This window comes from Nymphalis io, chromosome 1, assembly GCF_905147045.1.
Source record: "Nymphalis io chromosome 1, ilAglIoxx1.1, whole genome shotgun sequence".
NCBI classification, from domain to species: Eukaryota; Metazoa; Arthropoda; class Insecta; order Lepidoptera; family Nymphalidae; genus Nymphalis; species Nymphalis io.
In genome coordinates, this window is record NC_065888.1 from 5199256 (window position 1) to 5220203 (window position 20948).

The 20948-nt window shown below is 31.9% G+C and overlaps 2 protein-coding genes across 2 annotated transcripts; one reads left to right on the forward strand and one right to left on the reverse strand.

Annotated features, from left to right (window-relative positions):
* Window positions 1-2: 2 nt before the first annotated feature.
* LOC126768524 (putative uncharacterized protein DDB_G0282133) lies at window positions 3-9055 on the reverse strand. Its single transcript, XM_050486701.1, has 2 exons — window positions 8982-9055; window positions 3-8854 (listed from the first exon to the last, which is right to left on the reverse strand). The coding sequence occupies exon 2, from the start codon at window positions 8742-8744 to the stop codon at window positions 2307-2309; it is 6438 nt and encodes a 2145-aa protein (XP_050342658.1). The 5' UTR covers window positions 8745-8854; window positions 8982-9055; the 3' UTR covers window positions 3-2306.
* A 284-nt stretch (window positions 9056-9339) lies between these two features.
* LOC126769081 (lipid scramblase CLPTM1L) lies at window positions 9340-15375 on the forward strand. Its single transcript, XM_050487625.1, has 8 exons — window positions 9340-9683; window positions 9760-9949; window positions 10158-10297; window positions 10413-10695; window positions 11151-11339; window positions 12057-12256; window positions 12789-13040; window positions 13565-15375. Exons 1-8 carry the CDS (start codon window positions 9415-9417, stop codon window positions 13656-13658), a joined length of 1617 nt encoding a protein of 538 aa, XP_050343582.1. The 5' UTR covers window positions 9340-9414; the 3' UTR covers window positions 13659-15375.
* Window positions 15376-20948: the final 5573 nt, after the last annotated feature.

Genomic DNA, 20948 nt, shown 5'->3' on the forward strand with positions numbered 1-20948 from the left:
CCTTTTTTTATTTAGAACACATTTATTTGGTCAATTATAAACAATTTTCAAAACTAGGTACCACTCGAAAACAATATTTCTATTTAAATGAATCCTTCGCTCACCGTTCACTTGATATTATGTATATGGTGGAGCAATAGTGATAATATAACGTATAACACGACACACTATCACGTGCGTTACTGGCATAATAAGATATGCATTAACATTAAACGTCGAACGAATACTTAATATTAATTAAAATTAGGTATAACCGTAACCCTTAATTAAAGTGCTTTAACCACAGTAAAATATTTATTCAATAACAAATTCCCAACAAGTGCAGAAAACTCAACAATCCACTCAATGGTGCGTAACAAACATACTAAGAAACAAAAGATCATTGATTTTCGCAATAAATACACCCTTATTTCAGTCATTAGGACTCATTTGATAGTAACTTTATGCTAACTTATTTTAGCCTCCAAATAATAATGTTTATTGTTTTATTTTATTTTTTTTATAAAAAATACATGTTAAAATTGCTAAAATATACACAACTGAAATTAATTAATTTAAGTCATATGTTTAGTTAGCAATATCTTTGTACATTTTGTATTACGATTAGTAAGTTGCTTAGACTCTACGAATACCCACCTTATGAAATAATAATAGTATAAAATCTATCATAAATTAAAACAGTCGTATCCAACATACAAACAATTCTTAAATTAAACTCGACTTATAATTATTTTCTTATTAATTATATATACGAAGGCAACACTTGCACATAAAAGCACATTTTTGGTATATTTATATAACACCCTGTATATGATATAAAAATAGTATTTTATAGAAACATGATTGAGGTACTAATGTACCACTTTGAACGGAGCGTCTTTGAGATCACGAGACTCATAGAACTTTTTAAAATTTTGTGTTTTATCTTCATTTTGAAGCACCTTACACAAAATATGAAGTTTTATGAGCAAACACATTATTTTAATCAGGTTCACAAATTAATAAACATCATAATGATAAAAAACAAAACAAAAATTGTTTGTGTTTTTTTTTATCATTTCGTATGAATTTATTATTCATATTTTGGAAGGCACTAAAGAACTTAAATAATATATATAATACTTATTTAAATATGTCTTTAGATAAAATAATAATTATATTTCTCGCATGATATAAAATAATGTAAATATTAATTTGGTTTCAAATAAAGATTTCTATAAGAATTATTTTATATCGTTTTCATAACAATAGTTAACAGGCACTTCGTGTTTTTTTTTATCTATTTAGTTCTAAATTGTTTGAGGAGAAATCTTTAAAATGTTGATAAACCCGCGAACACAGAAATTCTTGAGTATTTCGTTAATTAAAACAATGTTTTTAGTAAATCATGCAAACATCATACACATTTTTATGTCTACGGAAAGGGATACAATATTTACAGATATATTTAAATGAACGTCAAAATACAATACATATGACATTGAGAACAAATTTCAAATTTTTACTCACGTCAAACGGTGATACACAAAACACATACAAACGGTTTTAAAAACTTTAACACTTTTGTCGATGTGGTGCAACGGTCGCGAGAAAATATAAAATTTTAGTTCACAATATTTACTGACTGCGAATTTTTGTACTTTAGATGAAATTTATATTTCGTCTTTTTTCTAACTTCAAAATTTTGGTGAGCTTAAATTTACGTGAGCAATATAAATTATATAAAATCTAGAAAATGTTTAATAATCGCACAATCAACAACTGAGTAATGCAGTTTTTTCAAAGAAAAAATGTATTATGTTTTCAATAAAACTTATGACATAACATTGATACTCTTATCTATTTACAATTTCAAAAATACTTAATTACTAAATCGTTACGATTTTAAAAAAAGAACAATATTAATACTCATTATGGCTACCGTGCTTTAACGTTAAACATTATAACAATAATAAACAATAGGAATCAAAATTTTAATTTGCGATTAATTATTTTTAAAAAGGAATGAGAGAAGTAACAAAACAATAGAATTTTAACAAATCAACAAATTACAGATCTGATCAGGTTGCGTAATTATTGTAACCATACATAATATTTATCACTTCGTATTGCATTTTGGCTTTGTTTAATAATAATTTAAATAAATCTAAGTAGCGAACTTATATGGGTAACTATAAATATAAATCTTTGATGCAATAGAGGAATGTATTTGATAGACTTAAAGACCGTTTTGTGGTGGGATGTATTATTAGGAACAGCCAGGATGGCTTAAAATCATGTGTCCAAGTCAGGAAAGCGCATAAATATTATTTGTGCTTTAACCTAATTGTATATTTCAAGGTTCCCTTTGATGAATTGTCAGAGCTGGGTTGGGATATGACAAAATTTGCATTATAAATTGATTTATATTTTCGAAACTTTTCCGCTAATACGTAATTTTTTTTACGGTGGCAATACACGGCGTTCACTTTTTTCTTAATTGCCATTTTATCAATGAAATTATTTTTTTCAAGGAACACCCAAGGTTGCCATTTTCTACCGGTTAGATCCGGGTTATATGTTTCTTTGTTATCGAATCTCTTGCTGCTAGCATAATGTGCCCCATCTTCATTTTTTTTTATAACTACTTTAGGTATTCCATTCTTTCCTCTTTTTATTTTGTCTTTATGTTTTTTAAATTGAATTTCATCTATACTTTTTAGAACATCTTCGAATTTCGGTTTCTGTTTTTTTGGTGTTTCTTGTTTTGTATTATTATTAATATATTTTATTATATTATCTATCTTTGGTTCCACTTTGGATATTTGTAGCTGTTTCAGTGTATGGAGACGATGTTGAGGTAAAGTGAGTTTTATTTTGAGATCGCGTATGGTTTCTTTTAAAGGTGGTATATATTTTTGAGCAGCTTTTGTAATTAATGTTCCTGACGTACTAAAATTAGTGTTATAGTTCTGATACTCCTTTTTTTCAGTGAGTTTATAACTCAATCTATCCAAGGATCCAATGTCATTAAGTTTTGACACTCTAGACCCATTGTGATTTGTAATTTTTAATAAAATGCTCGAATTTTTTTCCTCCGATGTTGTAGAGGACACTTCAGGTGAACTTGAATTTGAATAACTAGAGGTAATATTTTTTGAACTCATATAATCATTATGCGATTCGCACGAGTGCACTACGCATTTTTCTTTGTCCTCATTATATTCATTAGTAACGCAAAAGTCGTTTATCTCTTCATTTTGTTTTATTTTTGTAATACTTGTATCTTCTCCACTCATGTTTTCTATTTCATTTATAACCTCACAATTGTTGTAATTAAGAATCACTTCTTCAGATTTATCAAGATAATCATTATTTTCTAATGAATAATCTAATGCATCATTATATTCTTTATATTTCACTGAGCTATGAGATTCTATATCAACAAGAGTTTTGTTTACATTCATTTGTGAGGTTATATATAAGGTTTGCAGTATTTGTGTATCGTTATTACACATATTGCTACCGTATCTGTTTTTTATTTTGTCTGTATGTTTACTATCACAAAATAGAGCAGACTCTTTGCTAATAGTTTCATCGTCTATATTATTATTTTTTTGTGACGTATCTTCGTAATCAATATCAGCAGTTACGTCTTCACTTACTACCGTTTCTATACAAGCTACGTCTTCTACCCATGATTCTTCAAGAGTTTTTTCCTCAATAACATCCAAATCATTCGAATAATCACAGAGCAGATTGCTCTCAACTGCAACCATTTCAGTGAGAGAAGAAGTTGAATTATTATCATTCGACGAATCATTTCGCGTAATATTATTTGATAATTCATCAGGTATTTCGGTGTAGTACATTTTGTCTGTATCATCATTTGCTTCGGTTATAATTAAATCATTGTCTATAAATATAAATAAGTTGTCTTCATTGTAAAAGGTTGATATAGAGTTTCTTCGGTTAGTTTGTATTATATTACATAAGTCTTCTGAAATCAGAGGATTTATAATATTATGATTTCTTTTTTTACGTTTGGTGGGCGCAAAGAATGAAATGTTTTCATTATCTCTGTAATCTTCTAATGCCGATTCTGACAAAGATCTTTTTAAAACATTTCGTCGTAAAACAGAAGTACATTGAGTGATTTTTGAAACGTTTTCCTCATTGAGAAATATTTCATCCTCAGAACTTTTTTTAAAATCTTTTGTCAAAACACTTTTATCATCTTCAACATTTGTTTGGGTTTTTATAGGACCACAATAAATGTTTTGATATTCGTTTACACGATTTTCAGAGAAACCTATGACATCATTTTGTACTGCACTATTTATTTCTATATCTCTATTTTCTTTCTTATCATCATCGTTTATTTCTTTTGAGTGATCTCCTCTGATTAATTCCTCTATTATAGTATCAAAATTATTATTTGGTACGTTTTTGCAAATTCCTTCATTAAATATAAGAAGTTTTTGAATCCTAGACGAAAAGAGCTCTTTGGCAATATGATTGTATTTTTCTTTCTTATTTGGATTTTTCATAGTTTTAGTTATATTCAGTTTACTGATTAACTTAACAACATCATTTTTACGAGTTTCATTTTCTTTACTAGCGCTTAATTGTTCATTATTTTCTAGATTTTCAATATTATTTTTTGTACATGTAACTAATTCTTTGTTATTGTAACTTTTGTCTTGATTCTGATTTGCAAGTTTATCAGTCTTTTCTGAAGTGTTTAAGTCAACATCATTAAGTGATGAATAATCATTTTCACTGTTATTATTAGATTCTGATGTAATGGCTGAATCTAATGTACATGACACGTCAATCATGTTTGTCTCTTGGCCACATTTATTGAAAGAGGCTTCAATTTTTGGTATGACATTATAATTTACTTCAAACTGGTCATTTGTATGAAACTGTTCTGGCAATAAGAATTTTTTGTCTTCAGAATTTTTATTTTCAGTACTATTTACAATTTCTTTTATTTCATCAAAAACTTCAGTTAATTCTAATTTTTTATTTTCTTCGACAGAAGTTGCATTATGTGAAATAGATTCTTCATCAATTTTGTTTTTGATGACAGTTTCTACTGTTCCGTTGTCTATTGTAGTAATTATGTTAATATTTTTATCCTTGACAGTAAATATTTCTCTCTCACTAGAAGTTCCTATTGTCTCTTTTGATTCTGTACTAGTTTCGGATATATCGTGACTTTTTTCACCTTCATCACATTTATTTTTGTTTGCGTTAATTGTATCACCTTTATTTTCAACTTCTTTTAAATCTGAGTTAAGTGTAGTTTCGAATTCGATAGCCAAATTTTTATCAAGATAAGGATCAACTTTATTAAGAATTACATCGGGAATTGTTGTAAAGATTTTATTAATTTTTAAACTTTCTTCGTCAACTGATTCCAATACAGAGGAAGTTTCAGATAAGCTGTCGCATGCTTGGATTGTAGCAGATGTAGTATTTTGCTGTATATTAACATACTCTTCGATTTCAGTTAAACTTGAAATGTTTTTTATGACTGGGATACTATTGTCCTTGTTTGGGTCATTTGTTAGCATTTCATAATTTACCGATGCATTACTGTCACTTACTTCAATTTTCGAATTTTCTATTGGCTGGTTGTTAATAACAACATCTTCAATGATTTTCATTTCTTTTATCTGCTTAATTTGTAACTCTACAGGTTGGTCTTTTGCCAGAATTTCTTTGTCAATTACTGTGTCAGAAGTGAAATTTATATTATCACTATCACCGAAGTAACGTGGTTCATCATTACACTTAATAAGGCAATCGTACGGTTTCGTTTCGTCAGTTTTATTTAGACTAAAATCAATAGCTGTTTCGAAAGACAACATTTTGTTACCTTCACTGTTTTCAGGGCTCAAAGAAGAAAGAAGGGTTTCAGAATTTGGATCCGTACTATAGCTATTATCAATATTCTCACTCAGAGTGTTGTTTGTATTAGAGGAAGAGTTATTAGTATCATCTGGTAATTTAGTATCTGGATTTTTTATAATTACACTGTTTATTCGCTGCTGCGCTGTACCCACATTGCTTTTCTCTAGAACATCTTCTTTAGGCATTAAATCGCATTTTTTGCTCTTTCTATATTTACTTAATTTGGAAAATTCTTTTTCTGGCGTAGAACTCATGCAAAATGGTGATGCTAAGTGTTGTTGGAAATTGTTTTTTTCATGGGTGTCTTGTTCGAAATTTAAATGCGGTAAATCTTTTTGAAACAGTCGTGCATCAGACTCAATTTTATTTGCTTTTATAAATTGTTGATTAATTTCAGGGAAATTAAGCTCAATGTCGTTATCTAATCTCGGTAGAGAAGCTAAGCATATGCCAGAATTGCTATCAAAATCTTGTACACTATAATTGTTGTTTTTTATTCCATTAGCATAGTTATTAACAGTATATTGTTTATTAATCATATCGCAGCTTGCAATTTTAATATTATTATGATTTTTATTGTCTTCATTCATTGATAACCTTGGTGACTTGGATGTATTAGTGATTGGATTAGCAACTTTTTCAATTATTCTTTCTCCTAATATACTCTGTATTGGTGTTGCAACTTCTACATTTAACATTTCGGGACTACATGGTTTAATTTCAAAGTTACAACCTACTTCTTTATGAATAACAGATTGGCTAATTTTTGCTTCTACATCTAAAGGAGAAACTGGCCGAGGCAAAGTTAGAGTTTCTGTGTCGTTTTGTCTTTTAGATAGTGAGTTGTGATCTTTATGTACCTTTGAAATATTTTTAAAGTTATTATTAATTGGTGATTCTAAAAGTTCCTCATATTGATTTAATAATTCTATATTGTTATAACCTTTTATATTTTCTGGAAGTTTTGAAATTTTTTGAATGTGTTCGTATTTACTAAGCTCTTCACTAGGTACATTAACTAATCCAAGAACATAGAGTTGTTCCTGATTATTACTTGTTTTAGATTGTATAGAAAAATTACTTGGATGAATTTGTGTCACAATCTCTTTATTGGATTCACTCGCCTCATCTTCTCCTTCATTCCACATTTGTAAAAATTGTCTCACATCAATGTTTTTTTTGCTTGATAAATTTGTTTTATTTTTAGAATTATTTTCAGACCCATTAATATGTAAGACATTTCGAGGAATTGTGTGGATGTTGTAGTCATGTCTCCTGTATCTGTCTTTAGGAGCTGATAAATTGGTAGAATCTAAACTCCTTACACTATTAGTTGATGATTGGCTTACATACCCACAGTCCTCTTGACCTGTTCCTACATTATGTGCAGTATCATTACTAGTGTTTGAGTCAGAAGGAGAAATCGCAACAGTGTTTGGTGAAAATTGTAAAGGCATCCTCGGTAATGAAAAATTTAAATTTATGGACTGATCTAAATTTCTATGATGGACATTATACTCATAATGTTTTAAAGGTATATTCTCTCTTCTATAGATTTGATGTTGTGGCATAGAATGCATATTTAATGAGGAGTGATTTGGTACTAAAATTTCACTCCTCATATGCTGAGTATGATTCATTTCATTATAATAAACATTCTCTGGCATTGGGTAACCTTTGTTACGAGAAGTATCTAATTCAAGATAAATTTTGTTATTAGTTTCAAATGGCAACTTATTAGCAGCCATTGCTTTAGCTGACAAATCATTAAAAGGCTTATTTTGTATGCAATTCCCAGATGTTGGACCATATGAAGGGTGAAGAACTTGATTATGAAATTGTGGATTAAAATTTGGTTGTTGATTAGATCTTTGGTAACCATCTACAAAAGATTCATGGACTCTCCTATCCAAGTATTTTAATGGTACTTGGGAATAAACCGGATATGGATGTGGGTTTATTGATTTCTGTAAATCATACTTGTGAGGTGGGAATGAAACAGGTGGATGAAAAGTGTTTTGGTAATTATTTATATAATCATACCTTGTTTGTTGATGTTTTTCTTTCAAAACAGGGTATGGCTTAAACCGTATATTAGCTTCTTGATAAAAACGTTCCGAATATACTTGAGCAGCTTCTTCACGATGTACCCTGTGAGAATGTGGTATTGCCACAGGTCTAGGACCAACACCACTGGGATATTCTTGATACTGGTAAAATTCAGGAGCACCATAGGGTCTCGGAGGCCGAATACTAACACCAGCAGGCCATCCATAATGTGGTACAGCTCTACTATAAGCAGGATTAACATTAGACATAGGCATGTCAGGATTTCTAACACTTTTTAGTTCATTGGTCACAGAGTTCATATTATAAGGCACATCACAGTATTTAGCCTCTTGTGGCATATTTAACTTTGTATTTTTTAAGCTACTTTCATCACTATTTTTAATGGAATTATATGTAGGTGGAACCATTATCCGCTGCATATTTTCTTGGAATGTTTGTCTTGGTGATATGTTCCTGATAGGTGGATATTCGGATAACTTATTTGGGTAATCAGGTGGTTGACGGTATGTACTATCTGAACAAGGCCAAGGTTCAATTGGCGCTTTTTTTAAATAAACATCACTAGTGTTTTGAGTGAGCACCCGATCTGGTCCAATGATAGCGCACGGCCGTACGGCCGTCTCATCCACCTTACCCATTGAGTTTGATCCAATATCATGATATGATTTGCTTTTGTTACCTGGCAGCGTTGGACTGCTGTGGACATATTTAGTACTGTCATCACTTAAGCTTATACTGAGTGGTGCGTTGGCCCTTAATTCTTTAAGATCCATGGCTACCTTGTATAGGACATATTATGCACTGATTTCTTAACATTTTTTTTGTCGTTGAACGTCCTTCGTAATAAATCAATCTTCAAAAATTGAGCAATACATCCCTCATTCTGAAATATAAACAAAATATCAAACACCTCTGACAACTGTCAAAACACTTTGCCACATACACTATACGTTATTCGGAAAATTAAAAAGCTCAATTTAGTAATATCGCACGGACTATGAGAAACTTACCCTCAAAATTTAATAAAAAAACATAAAATATCAATATTATTTCCTTGGAGACACCGATTTATTACGTTCCTACGCCGTCGACTTTGTTAAGCTTAGTGTTGCATGATATAAAAAAACAAAAATATATTGCAATATTAGAAAATACTGATTTTGAGTTTTACATAAAAATATGTTTTTAAGTTAAATTTATTTAACAACTTAAATTTTATTTTTTATTGTATTTAATTAACGGGAAAAATTTAGAATCCACGTTTTTTTAGTTTTGGTTAAAGAAATCTGGCAAATCACCGTCTTATTTTATACGTCAAAATTGACAAATGTCAATGTCTTAAATAGTTTTTATTTTAGCATTGAATAATGTATAGATACCGTGATAAGCCTGCGTAAAAATTATAGTTTTAGTCAACTATAAAAGAAAAAGAACAATAAAAGAATGAAGTATATTTCAGTTACATTGATTTTGTCACTAGTTTTTGCAGGATATGTAATTAATACAATTTGGACATTAGCCGAAATTTTTATTCCACCGGAATGTAGTCGTGGCGAAAGATGTTTTTCTAATTATTTAGCATCAAATCCAGTACAGCATCTGGTCTTATATACTTCTGTTAAGGAGTATCCTTATAGAAATGGAATCTATGAGGCTTCTGTAAATAAAGTGCATACTTCCCTAAAATTTGATTATCGGAATGAAGCAAAAGTGTAAGTGAAATTTCAATATTATCGTTTAGCTTACCGTTAGTGTTATACATATATCTAATCTAATGTACAATTTTAGGGTTGTGACACTGAAAATACCTCGTAAGACCCGTAACAATGGAACATTATTCATGCATGCAGTTTTATTAGATGAAAAACGGCTTTACGACGATTTTATTGATATATTTCGTACTGAGTCAGTACACACATTACCTTTAGTAACACACACTGAACCACAAGCTGCTACATTTAATCTTCTACAGTCCAATGTGAGTTTTAATATTACATATATGATATAGTGGTATAGTACAGATTTACAAATATAAATCTACCTCAGATAATATGTCTTAATAAACATTAATAAATGTAATTACTTTAATGCTAAATACACTATTAGTGTAATAGCACTAAAAAGATATTATACTAAAAAAGTTGTATGAAACATTTAAGTTAAAAAATGTTACATTTATTTTTCAGGATGAAGAAAAAAAACCAAAATCTGAAAAAAAACTGAAGCCATATTCACATATAGCAACAATTGCACCATTAGCTGTTCTAACTGACAACTTAAATCTGCCCGTTCACAAAATACCTGCTGAATTATATCCTTATATGAGGTAATTTTTTTGTAACTTTAATAACAATTATGTGTTGCTCATATTTATTGAATGAGCCTTATTTTATAACTCATGTAAGCCATAATTTTAATGCAAATTTTTCATTTATTTCCAGGGTAAGAGGTGAAAAATTCCTTCCTATTATTCAGCATAATGTTTTAAAATCTCGAATTTCTCATTTGCAACTCCTGAACAGCAGTACACCGGAAGTGAACGTAACAGTCACTGTAGCCCCTGCTACGTATGGGTCCCTACGCTTGGCTTTACATGTTCGTCTTGCATTGGAACAACTTCATGGGTTAGGTTTCAGTGACAAAGACGTAGATGATGTTAAAGGAATATTTGCTGATACCAATCTGTATTTGCTATCTGCAACAGTCTTAATTGCTAGCTGTCATGTAAGTTATCATTAAATATTCATTTTATTGTTGTCATTGTTGTTAATGACTGCTTCATTGGTCTTGTGGCTGGTTGTAAATTCTCAGTGTCAGTGCAGACCAGAGACCAGAAATTGGAAAAGTGTACACTCCCATGCCTCTGAAAGTATGTAAAGCCGTTGGTCCTGCACCTGAACTCTTTCTGGTTGTGTCGGATTGCCATCCCATGGAATTATATGATGATATGCCATCCATTGGATTATGAGAGTGAGGGAATAGAGGGTGCACCTGTATTTGTGCATTTATTCACTATAATATGTCCTGCACAGTTGGCTAATCTCTCTTGAGATTGTCAACCGTGGCCGAAAATCAGTCCAGAGGACATTATTATGATGTAAATGAATTGTTTCCAATGTAAAGTTAATTTTATTTAGGAATGTCATTTTTTTAACTTTGTCACTTTCTTTTGTTTGCAGCTGTTATTTGACTTCTTGGCATTTAAGAATGATGTGTCCTTTTGGAAGCGTAAGCGGTCCCTGGCTGGTCTGTCCGCTCGGACTGTCATTTGGCGTGCTTTCTCACAATTAGTCATTTTCTTTTATCTCTTAGACGAACAAACATCATTATTGGTTCTTGTTCCTGCCGGTATCAGTGCAGTGATAGAGGTAACGTTGATATTTATTTAAATAATAAGTTAAATATTAAGTTTCAATAAGATTGGTTCAGTGGTTTTGTTGCAATGAGATACAAACAAATAGATAGTAGTAGTCATATTTACTTTCGTATTAATACCATACAACTTTCCGGTTGCGAGGGGGGAGGCAGTTATTAGGTACCATATGTCTTCTTCTTGTACCTCGGACAACGTGTATGCATAATTTTATGGTGATCAGTTTAGTAGTTAACACATAAAAGCCTAACAAACAAACAAAAACAATTATACATTTATTTTTTAATATAATATATATTATAAAACAAATAATGTTAAGTATAGTAATGCTACTTATATGTATTTTTTAAACATAATATGAAGAACTTAACGGGATTTCAAGTTACCTTTGTCAACGTTAAAACCATTGAGAAAAAGGCATGGCGACCATAGCTAGTGTTCACAGCCGCTGGGTTTTGCCTACATTTCTTCAATGCTTTGTGTAGTCTGGTGACATTTCACATAGACATGAACTGTCAAGAACTATCTATCAGTTCTGTAACTGAGATGTTTAACGGATTATAAAGCTAGCAGCAAGTGGGCGAGATACCACCGTGCTAAACTAATGCTCGACGATTAGCATAGTCGTATTATTCTTGATTAGTTTATCGAGCTAGGATAGCTAGCTGTGTCACGAGTAACGAATAGATAAATATCTAAAGTCCCGCGGCAGGCGTGGAAGGTGAGCGTGGTGCTGCACGTGCGCGTGTCGCGCGCGGGCTGGCGGCTGCGCGTGTGGCGCGCGGGGCCGGACGCGTCCGAGCGCAGCACGGCGCGCGCCGACCGCGAGGCCATGCGCTACCTGGCGCTGCTGCTCTACCCGCTGTGCGCCGCCGGCGCGCTCTACTCGCTGCTCTACGAGCCGCACCGCGGGTACGTCGCCTCGGAGGGTTTACTGTCTATCGCTATAAAGAGATTCCTGGTCAAAATTTAGGCCCCGTGTTATATCATTTATTTAGGATAGTAGGACATTGCTCGAATATGGTATATAGTATAGGCCACCTTACTTGCCATCGCCGTCATCCGCCGCCAACGAAGGTTCTTAAAAACCTTAACCGTTTTGCCATTAATTGGGCTCGATCACGATGCGCATCGAAATAGAACTGCACAAACAATGGATTTAAAGGGATTGGTGGTCGTATAAATGATGAGGGCGAACCTAAGCTGGGCCCTATCTCTGTTAAAAGCCATATCCCATGTGCCCCATTCCTCTCTATAAATTACGCAATAATATAGTATATTTGACGAGTGTGAACTATTGTGTCAAGTCTTAACTAATAATCCTGATGCTAATAATTATCTATATAACTATCGATTAGATTAAAAGCTCTTAAGAGTAGAGAAGTAACTATAAAGGTCAACCAATCTATGAAACGTGCGCATGTAATCCTCTAACGGCCGGCAGCTGGTACTCGTGGGCGCTGACGAGCGTGGTGAACGGCGTGTACGCGTTCGGGTTCCTGCTGATGCTGCCGCAGCTGTTCGTGAACTACCGCCTGCGCTCGGTGGCGGCGCTGCCGTGGCGCGCCTTCATGTACAAGGCCTTCAACACGTTCATCGACGACGTGTTCGCCTTCATCATCACCATGCCCACCGCGCACCGCGTGGCCTGCTTCCGCGACGACCTCGTCTTCCTCGTCTATTTGTACCAAAGATGGTGAGGCACTTTCAGAAATTGTGTTTACCAATTTTTATTATAGTTTGTACGTTATATAGACTAATCTCATCGCGTCAGTTTCGTATGTGTCTCAGTCGCTAGTACTCTTGGTCGGAGATTTTATGTGAGAAGCATTCGGTGGCAATAGCATATCACCAAGGAGAAGTCAGGCATACGTTACGTCTCGTTTTAAAACACTAACGAAAATTAATATGATTAAAGCAAGCGAATGATGATAATTTATTGAGATTGAAATATATTTACGCTAGAAGTATAACTATGATTTAAATTTAACAGATACGTTCTATGTCAATAAAATAGAAATAATTATTCGAACATATCTAAAATATCACACATTTGAGCAGCGTGGTGGGATAAGGTAACAAAGCAAACTTTCTTCCTAAAAGGAGATGAGGTCTTTGCCCAGCTGTGGGACAGATAACGGCGGTTAATTTACTTCATAAAAGTTATCAATCTACAATCTCTAACTACCCTATCCGTCTAATCCAACTCATTATCCCCAGGTTATATCCCGTAGACAAGTCTCGAACCGACACCGCCTCCAGCATGGACGAGAATCCCGAGGAGCTGGAGCCCATCAAGCAGAAAGATGACTGATGAATGATATGCTTAATTAGTAAACATAAGTTTACATAATTATTATTATTTTAGTTAATCATGTGCTATGGCTATGGTGCTATACGATGCGCATTGAACGATTAAGAGGAAGCATTGTGCGTATCATTTATACGTCTACCAGGAAAATCTTACCCATTGAGGATGTAATTGTTAAAAGAAAATAAAGAATTTTACTGGTGGTACAGCTTTGTGCAAGATCATGCGGGTAGGTACCTCCCACTTATCAGATATTCTACCGCTAAGCAGCAGTACTGGTACTGTTGTGTTCCGGTTTGAAGGGTGAGTGAGCCAGTGTGTAACCAGTGTCGTTGTCGTTTTCAAGGTTGGTGGCACATTGGCGATGTAAGCGATGGTTAACATTTCTTACAATGCCAATGTCTATGGGTGTTGATGGTCACTTACCATCAGCTGGCCCATTTGCTCGTCCGCCTACCTATACCATAAAAAAAACTTTGTTTTTACTGTCACGCACTACAGAACTAATAGAAAATAATCCAAAAAAAACTAGTTAAATTATTTCTGTTAAGATGATTCGTTCGATTCCAACAGAGTAGACTATAAGCCAACATGTTGGTGATGTACGAGCTGTCTTTTTTATGTTACTATATGGTGGTGGGTAATTAACCCCATAAATATCATTTCCAAGAAGGGTTGGCCTTAAGCTGGCGGTCGGCTGTAGAATATTGTGAATATTTTCTTGTATACCAATCAGCCCGCTACCCCAAATAAATAGGCTGGTTGGAAAAAAGCCTTTGGATAATGTAATATATATAAAGTCTTGTTATAATATGTTGAATTCAAAATTAATCATCACAATAAAGACCAACATATTTTATTTCTGGTGGGTATTATTTAAAGGTACCGAATGCTTAATGCTAATAATACATTTAATTAAGTTTTATGTTTTACACTTGTTTTTTTTCTTTTATAAATAAAGCAAGTAAAAATATCAATCACAATTACAATCAATGTCAAAGAAAAAAATCATAAGTTTTAATGCTGTACCTGATGGCAATATAAATGATACGTAAATTGCTTGGATAAATTTCACTTAATATTAATATTTATTTATTTATTATTATATAATTAGATACATTATATTTCGAGAACAATAAGTTAATTGTTCGATAAACGAATTTATTTTTAAATTGACTGACGAACGTTATTAATATAAAATGGTCTAAACTGACAGATATATATGGTAACACTTAGCAAATACAATGTTGTATGATTTTAAATGTTCCTTTTTATTGTCACTAAAGCCAAAATTGACATTAGCATATCGAGGCATTACTCTAGTATAAATACTCTGTTGTGTTTATTTTAAAATACATATATATACTTAATTTATTTGAATAGAATAATTTTAATCGAATGAAATCCTAAAATTTTTTTTTTAAATTATTTATTGTTAATGTGTCTGTGTGTCGTACGTACTATTCCTCAGTATAAACTTTGTCTATTCGAATTTATTTATTTTTTTAGAGTTGCCATCTTAAAAATATTCAAAACAGTATATACTTCTTGTATTTAAATTTAAAACTAAATTTTAAACTAAGTGTTTAATTTTTGTAAAAATACAACTTCTTAAAAAATAACCTTCATATTATAATTGTTTGTATTATAAATTCCAAAAGTGTCCGATTGTTATAAATAAGTACGCTTTTCACTAAATAAGTGAAGCCGGGTTTTTTTCGTAATGGTTTATTAGTAGAATTTTATGAGATATGATATGATGATTTTTATGTTTTTTTTTTTTAATTTAGACTAGAACCTTAAATTCTAAACTATGACTAGATTTACTGGTGTTGTCTAGAATTTGTAGCATTTAAATAATGCAATTAAAAATATTCATTCCAAGTAGTCAATTGTCGTTGTTATTATTTTGTTATAATGTTGGAAGTTTTTAATGTTTTTTCTAGAATTAAATATAATGTTTTGTTTTTTTTGTAATTGAATGATAAAATGTCCCGTTATAGGTTAAAGATATGTATATATTTGTTTATTATAATAATAATTAATTTTCCGTACAGTCGTGTGAATGTCCTTTGGTTCCATGTCTAAGTAAATGCTCAAATTATAATAAAAAAGCTATAATTTTTACGGTTCATTTTTATTTATATTATATTTGAAACATTTTAATAATATTTGTGAAGACTATTTTAAGGAATAAAAGAGAGATTTACTCTACATTTACGTTATACAGATTTTTTAAATTTATTTTAGACGTAATACCTCAAAATAGGTTTTAAGAGTTTAAATTTCATATGTTCTATTACGTTATGCGTTGTTTATATAATCACTTTATTAATTTTAATAGTAAGACAACGCTGTATGTTTGTCGTGGTTGTTTCAACGTTAAAGACAAATACGTCAATGACTTATTGCAGTGACCGTCGCGCTGTTTAGTAAAGGATGCGGCTGATGTGAACACATTTTTATAATATTTTTTATAAACGCTATTAATCCTTCGTATGCCGGAGCGCATATATGCGTTCCCAATTTTGTACCCGTAGTATGCCGGAGCGTAGATATGCGCTCGAACGTTATCTCATAGTTCAATTTCTTTTGTTTTACACTACATTAGAGAAACATATACCTAGTTCTTTTTTATCCATAGTAATTGATATATATTTTTCTCCCTCTATCTTTTTTATTAGATTATCATTTCGACCAATCAGTGACGACGAAATTCATGTCGCAAATTCGCGCGCCAACATCATTTTTTCGAATGCTCGCGGCCATATTTGTGAAAATTTTGTAAATTGCAAAACGTTTTTCGAATATAATTAACAACACTAAAGTGATTTTATTCATGTTAACAAAGATTCTAGGGTAAGCGTAGAATATATTTGTATATTCTATATATAAAATAGCTTTTTGTACTTCTTCCGCAAAGATTTTAGTTTACCCTAAATAAACCTAATATTATTATTTTCTTAAACTTATCATTCAATTATAATATTTATAATTTATATTTTAATTATTTAAATAAAGTTATCATATTAAATTAATACGTAGGCAACGTAGGTATTCATCAATCTTTTTAAAAACATTTTTGTATCAATAAGAGTTAGGTATCAGTGTCAGGTTGAGTTCGGCTCTTACTATTTGTGAACTCATTTTGTAACTTCAATGTTTCATATACAAGAAAATGAATAAAATACATAATAATTTTCATAGACACGGATTAAAACGGATAAATCTAGGATACTATTTTAGACATTGCCTTTTCCGGAATCACCTAGAGAAATGTTGCATATCATACAAAACATTGATCAGGTCCACGTGCAAAGATCTGAACCCGACAGCCTTATTAGGCCTAAGTTATTTTTTTATACTAACAACAAAATCAGACTAGGTTTGTCCAAGAGACTCTATTGTAAGTATTTATAGTAGGTACTTGAATTTGTAGATGTAATAATCTTATTCATATTAGTTATAATTTATAACACCTTTTTAGAGTAAACTTTTTATTTTTTATGAATTAAAAAAATACCTCTTACACATTAAAAAAATACATATTCAATCGAATTAATGTTTTAGTTAATAAATTCTAAAAATAGAAAAAAAAAATTTGAATGTTAAGTTAGCCTATAATTGATATATATTTTGTTACACTATTTTTATATAAGCAATAAGAAAATGTTTTTATATAGTGTAACAGACATGTCAAATAATTTCATTATTTTACAACCGTCTCGTAATATTTACTCGTAACAGTAATATAGTATCGTTAATATATTTGAACCAGACCTTCATAGGATTTTACGGGGAGAAAGCGATTATATAAATGATGAAAAGGCGTAAAGACGATCCGTGGATAGATACATTTTTAACATTTTATGGTAAAAAGAAAACTTATTTACCCAATTCCTTTAGTGGTGACATTTGAAATATTTTTCGCAACGTGGGATAAAAGCATAATAGAAAAAAAATCCTCATACCAATGAATTTGGTATGAGGGATTCCTCTCGAATCTCGTCTTCAGGATTGCAATGAAGTTAAGGTACGGTAGGAGAGCGCCGTCGCAATGATGAATATTGAAAAAAAAAGACAATGTAAAGCGCCAAAACCTTTCTTTATAATATATGTAACAAAAATACTCTAATGTCAACCCTAGATTATGAGTAAATTCAATCAATCTTCCAGCTTTGGTTTCAATAAACTAGAGCATTTAATAAATATCATGGGTCACTTCGTGTTTTTTTATTGATAAAAATATTCATTTAATGTTTATAATCATTGATAGACCCTTTAAGTTATAATGTTATACATACAATATTTTATTTTTCACTATGAACTGGATTCGCCTTCTGCAAAATTGAGTTAAAGATTAGCAACTTTGCTCCTAATTAAGATCATTTATCATAGGTTTAAGGACAATTTTTGACAAGGCTTCTGCATATACAAGTATCTTATACGATGATGGAATGAAATACAAGGGTTTAACGGAGAATTGTTTTATATATATAGAAGGTTTTTTACCAATTATACGTTCATAGCCGAGAATAATCCTGAAAAATCTTTCAGTCTGCGATAACATAATCCTATACAATATTTTTTTTACGTCATTAACCCTATTCGTAAAATCTAGATTGTTCTATGGTTCTATGGTATTTTCACTTTGTGTTATATCTAATACAATCAACGTAATTAAAATTGTGTTGCAAAAAACTAAAAACAATCATAATAAATGAGTAAAACACTGAGACTTTTATTCAACAAATCAAGAGCGTTAAAAAAGAGTATGCAAAAACTTTCGATAATATTGTCAAAATAAAGTTTACGCCCGGCTATACCAAATCATAGCGTGCGACCTATGAAAGAGACAGAAAAAACCTATCTCTTTCTTAGCTATGTTCTTTCTCTTTCACCCGATAAAGCGGCGGCAGATACAGAATTTCTCATGGTGTGTGATGCGGCATACGAAGGGTAAACCCTATATTATATTTCAATCTCAAGAGTCAAATCTGGACTTCTCGCTGGCCATGGGATTGATCCTCCTCTGCCAATCCATCTATTACGATAATTGCTGTCTAGCCACTGTCTTACGGACATTCGAAAGTGTGCGGGGCAACCATCATGCTGGAATATCATTCTCTGCCTAAGTTTCAGCGAAACATTTTCGAGTAACTCATGCAGGATTTCTCTAAGCAAGCTTTCATAACTTTCACCATTTAAGTTATCAGGTAGGAAATGTGGCCCAATAAGATTATCATTGATAATCCCCATCCAGACGTTTACCGAGAAACGTCTTTGGGAACCGCTTAATCGCTTTTTGTGAGGGTTTCCCTGTTCTTTTTGAGACCGATATCGAATATTGTGGTAGTTAGTAATACCATCTTTGTCAAACTTTGACTCGTCTGTCCATAAAATTTTTCTCAAAAAATTGGGATTTTCTGCATCACAGTGTAGCATAAATCGGCAAAAATCTAAACGTCTTGCAGGTGTGTAATGATAGGGATACAATCCAGCCGCGTGGACAGTAAACCAGACTCTCCATTGATATACGCCCAGTCGGTTTGCCACAATATTGGTGGAAACTGTAGGGTTCTCTCGAAAATGACGAATAATTACATCTTCTTCATCTGGAGAACGGACACCAGGGCGTCCGGAATCAGATTGTCTCCTTTGCACGCGACCAGTTTCTCTAATTCGACGATACACACCAATAAAGACACTATTGTCAGGTGTCCGGCGATCCGGAAATCGACGATTATACTCACGACGAGCAGCTGCGGCGTCACCGTTACAATATCCATAGCAAAATAAGATTTCAGCGTATTCCTCATTAGAGTACGGACGACGAGAAGAATTTTGTTCTGCAGCCATAATAGTCCTTTTTACGCGCCAAATTATCATAAACACAAATCACAAATTCCTTTTAGCTAGCCGAGTCACGAAGTTGTAAGAAACAGAGTCCAGTAAACGAAGCGGTTTTTTTCAAAAATTTAAGAGATCAATATTCACTAAAGCGCGTCCACACTATACGAGCAGTGCAAGTACAGTGAGTATTATGTACCCCGACAAGGTTTTATTACTCTTATTCCTAAAAGAAATGAGATAAAAGGAAATTAGAAAAAATGACGGTAAATTCAAAGGAATTGATAATAGTATTCCACAAACAGCTCTGGTTTATCTCTCCTTTTTTACCTATTACCCCTATTAAAAATAATCTTTAACTACTTTGCATTGAGGTCCTTTTGTCTTTGATCCAGATTTAATTTCTTAACAATAGCATTTCTTAGAATTTCCTACCTGGTCTCTTTGTTATCTAATTTTCTCCTGAGTTTATGATTGTTACTGTACTTTTTATGTACCGATGGATAGCTAAGGAAACGCAGATGTTTTTAAAATGATCCGCACGATAAGAGCCATAGTGATTTTTACAAAAAAATTGCGAGTAACTTAAAGAATCAAAATTAAAAATCGAAAAGTTGTACAGTTTTGGATCTGTAATTTAAAAATGCTTGAAGATTGTTTTTGTTTTATAACTGGTTATTATTAACTAGGATGTACCCTAGCAAGAAATACAAAAAAAAATAGGGAAAATACGTTGATTTTTTTTTTATTGAATTGTAGAATCTTAAACATCCTTTAAATAAAAAAAATATTAAAAAATTAATAACTCGAAAACGATACACTTTTGCATAAGCATTTTGGGGGTCATTTGATAGCTATTGTCCTGAACTATAACCCTTTAAAAGGATCGTGACATATTACCCTGTAACCCTGTATGTAGTATATCAATTGTTTGGTTTCCAGAGTACGATCTCTGCTTAGTTCAGATGGCTTAATGGATCAGATGGCCATGTGTGAATAATGTCCCAGAATATTATTTATTTATTAATTATTATATACTTATTTTCCTTTTTTTGCAATTAATACCTATTTTCCTAATTGATTAATTTCATTTTCTAAATATACAATCCTACATACGTTTACGTTTCGACATACTACATTTTATTTTACGTTCCTTAGAGTGAATTTTATTCTTGGAGGCTTATTGATTAGCAGGTACTTAATAATATTCTAACAAATATTATAAATGTATGCAAAAGTCGGTTTATTTATGTGTTTGTTACTATTTCATCTCTCAACTACTCAACCGATCATGATGATATTTTGCATACACGCTGTTGGTGTACAATAAGGGGGAAATAATATATAATAAATAATTGTGGAAAAGAGCACCTCTTGCCCTTACACGCAGGAGAAGCCGCGGGAGGAAACTTCTTCTTCTTCTTCGTATACTTCATTACTGAA